Source organism: Apis dorsata, unplaced genomic scaffold (genome assembly GCF_000469605.1).
Source record: "Apis dorsata unplaced genomic scaffold, Apis dorsata 1.3 scaffold_538, whole genome shotgun sequence".
NCBI lineage: Eukaryota > Metazoa > Arthropoda > Insecta > Hymenoptera > Apidae > Apis > Apis dorsata.
This window is the reverse complement of record NW_006263759.1, coordinates 170,128-172,954: the sequence shown is the minus strand read 5'-3', so window position 1 is coordinate 172,954 and position 2,827 is coordinate 170,128. Positions and strand designations below refer to the sequence as shown.

Below are 2,827 nucleotides of genomic sequence, written 5' to 3'. Positions count from 1 at the left end.
TTTTTTTTTTTTTTTTTTTTTTTTTTTTTTTTTTTTTTTTCGTTTGGAATGTGATGAAAATTGACGAAAGTGACAGAAATTCTCTCGAGTCGACGCGAGATTAATTCTCTCACCGCGGTTCTTTCTTTTTTGTTTCGAACGAGCGAAAGAAACAATGGTGCGTAACAACGGTGCGAGAATTAACTTTTGGGTCGTTGATATCGTTGATAAGTAAAAAAAAATAAAAAAATAAAAAATTAAAAAAGAAATTTCTGCGAATATCATTCTCAGCGAGACATCGCTGAGAATATCCAGAAAATGAGCAGAACGACGATATCCGATATGTGTGAATTTTCATGCACACAAAATGGTGTTACGAGTGATATGGGTGGGAGGATCGGAAAGAAGAGCAAACAAAAGAGGCGGAGGGGGGAGGGAAGAGANAAGAAAAAAAAAAAACTAAAAATCGGCAATCCTCACCTCGGCATGGTCGCGAAGGAAGCCGATGGCATCGTCTAGCCTCTGCTGTTCAGGCGCCGGCTTCACACACAACACCAACGCAACAACAAAACCAAAAAAAAAAAAAAAGAGAACAACCAAGTCAACACAACGTTCACAACAAACAAGGGGTAAAGAAAAAGAAAAAAAGAAAAGAAAAAGAAAAAGAAAAGAAAAGAAAAGAAAAAAAATATTGAAAGAAAGAAAAAAAGAGAGAAGAAAAATAAATAAATAAAACGTAAAACGACGATGAGACGAGATATCGTCACCGAGTAACTGAAACAGGGGGAGGATGAGCATAAAAAAAAAAAAAAGAAAAAAAAGAAAAAATAAAGTTTGCTGGTGAGCTGGAGACGAGAGAGACGAATCGTGTCGTCGGTGAGTCGAGTGCATGCTACTTCTGTGCGAATTCCAAGTGCAATCGGTGGGCAGAGATTGAAACGACGATTAAAAAAAAAAAAAATAAAAAATAAAAAAAGACGTATTTCGGATTCACGTTGTTGTCTCACGTTGACGATAATAATAAACCATTTTCCGATCCTCCCCCGTGAACAGAAATAAAAAAAGTGTCAGTGCGTGTAACAACGGTAATCTCTCAACGAGTCACCATAGTGCAGACGATAAAATATATCGTAAGAGAAGTGAACGAGCACGAGAGGTTTCTGTTACGAACGTCCTTGACCTGTTTCTAAAGCGCACCGAAACGGTGATGAAGCGTGTTGTCTGTCTTGCGTTCAGAGATGCATCCGTCACTTTCCAACGACCAGATCCAACCACGATCTTCTTCTCTGATCGATTAGTTAGAGCGAATCTAGTTCGCTCGAGTAAACGCGTTTGTAGGAAAAAAAGAAAAATTGATCGTCTCTCGACATATGTATCTCTCGATCGTTGGACGGTGTCGGGTTCAATAAATAAATAAATAAATAAATAAATAAATAAATAATAATAACAAAGTAGATAAGTATCGTCGTATCGTGTCGAAAAAGGTGGAGAGATTAAAAATTAATAAACGGCGTTATAAACGGGCAAGCTTTGATGCATACCATGTGAATGGTTCCACGGTTGGGATCCGTGGTGAAATGCGGTGAAACTGGTGCAGCACCTGGTGCCCAGCCCGGCGCTGAACCCGTCAACGGTGGTGGCGAACTGACTGGCGTGGATGGGTTGCTGCTATNAATGTGGACATTGGTGGCAGTGAGGCCGCGCTGGTCACCGCCGAGCCCAGAATCGGAGCCGCCGGTTCTCCGTTCGGCGACATGGCCGAATACGCCTGAAATCGTCGACCAACGTTTAATTTCTTCGAATCATCTCTCTCTTTCTCTCTCTCGATTCTTCTTAACGGATCGGAGAGGAGCAGCATCCGAAGCTCGCTCGTAAAACGTCTAATTTTAAGTCGTCGTGTTCGGTCGAAGAAGCGCTCGTGCCCTCCTCCTATTTATCAAACAAATTGGAGAGAGCTGGCGAGCAACCCCTCAGCCGCCATTTCACGAGCGAGGAGTAGATGATAGTCTCGCGAGCGATAACCAAGGAACGTTCCGCAGGGCGGCGAATCGAGGAATCGGGAAACGAGGATTGCGCGTCTCTTCCCAAACACAAAAGAATTCTTCCTCGCCTGCTGAGGAGGACGAAGCTTCTCGGAAGAAGGGGTCGTTAAACCGTAGGATCGTAAATGTTTAACCTTTGGACCGGAGAGGTCTCTGGAGGCTGTGGAGTACATGACGGGCACAGCGACGCTCCGCGTCTTTTGTGGAACGTTCACCTCCATTATATTATGCATAATGCACGCCACTCCTCTCTGTCTCTCTCTCTCTCTCTTCCCTTCCAACGATCCTTGCTTCTTCTTTCGCGTCGATTTCGAGAGGAGACAGTTAGCCTCTCGTGCTTCTCGACTCAAAACTCGATCCGAGTTCGGGGATCAATTAGGGGATTGGAGAAGAAGAGAGGGAGGGAGGGGTGTTCGGAGTGCCGCCGCGAACAGGAGGATTTCGTGGTAACCATGAACGGCGTAAATCAAACGAAGGCTGCACTTGACTAGAAACACCGAGTAGCGGGAGAGTCGTTCTATATATAGAAGCCGGTGAGTCATTTGACGTTGCTCCGGGTACGCGAAGCCACCACTGTCAACAGTGTTTCTCAACTGGCCGTGGAGAGAGAGAGGAACTCCCTTGCTCGTGTAAAAAGAGGAGTCGTCTCGAGAGGTAAAGAGGGATAAGGCGAGGCCGAATCCGCGAAATTCCCGCGCTCCTCCTCCTCCTCCTCCTCCTCCTCTTCTTCTTTTTCTTCTTCTTCTGCCCCCTCCCGTTTCTAACCGGGGAATGGAAACGGATTATTAAAACTCGGCCGAATCGAT

At 44.8% G+C, this 2,827-nt stretch overlaps 1 protein-coding gene across 23 annotated transcripts in view; it reads right to left on the bottom strand.

Annotated features, from left to right (window-relative positions):
* The window catches only part of LOC102679918 (protein daughterless), an 88,586-nt gene that overhangs the window by 5,817 nt on the left and 79,942 nt on the right, over positions 1-2,827 (bottom strand). For 7 of the 23 annotated variants that reach the window (XM_031512964.1, XM_031512971.1, XM_031512974.1 and 4 more), the window contains 2 exons: positions 1,521-1,747; positions 460-519 (listed from right to left, as the gene is read on the bottom strand). The exons of 13 other annotated variants lie outside the window; for them this stretch is intronic. In XM_031512964.1, coding sequence (XP_031368824.1) covers positions 460-519; positions 1,521-1,747 — 287 coding nt within the window. The remainder of the gene's footprint in view (positions 1-459; positions 520-1,520; positions 1,748-2,827) is intronic. 3 more of the 23 variants (XM_031512976.1, XM_031512977.1, XM_031512978.1) reach the window with 1 other exon arrangement.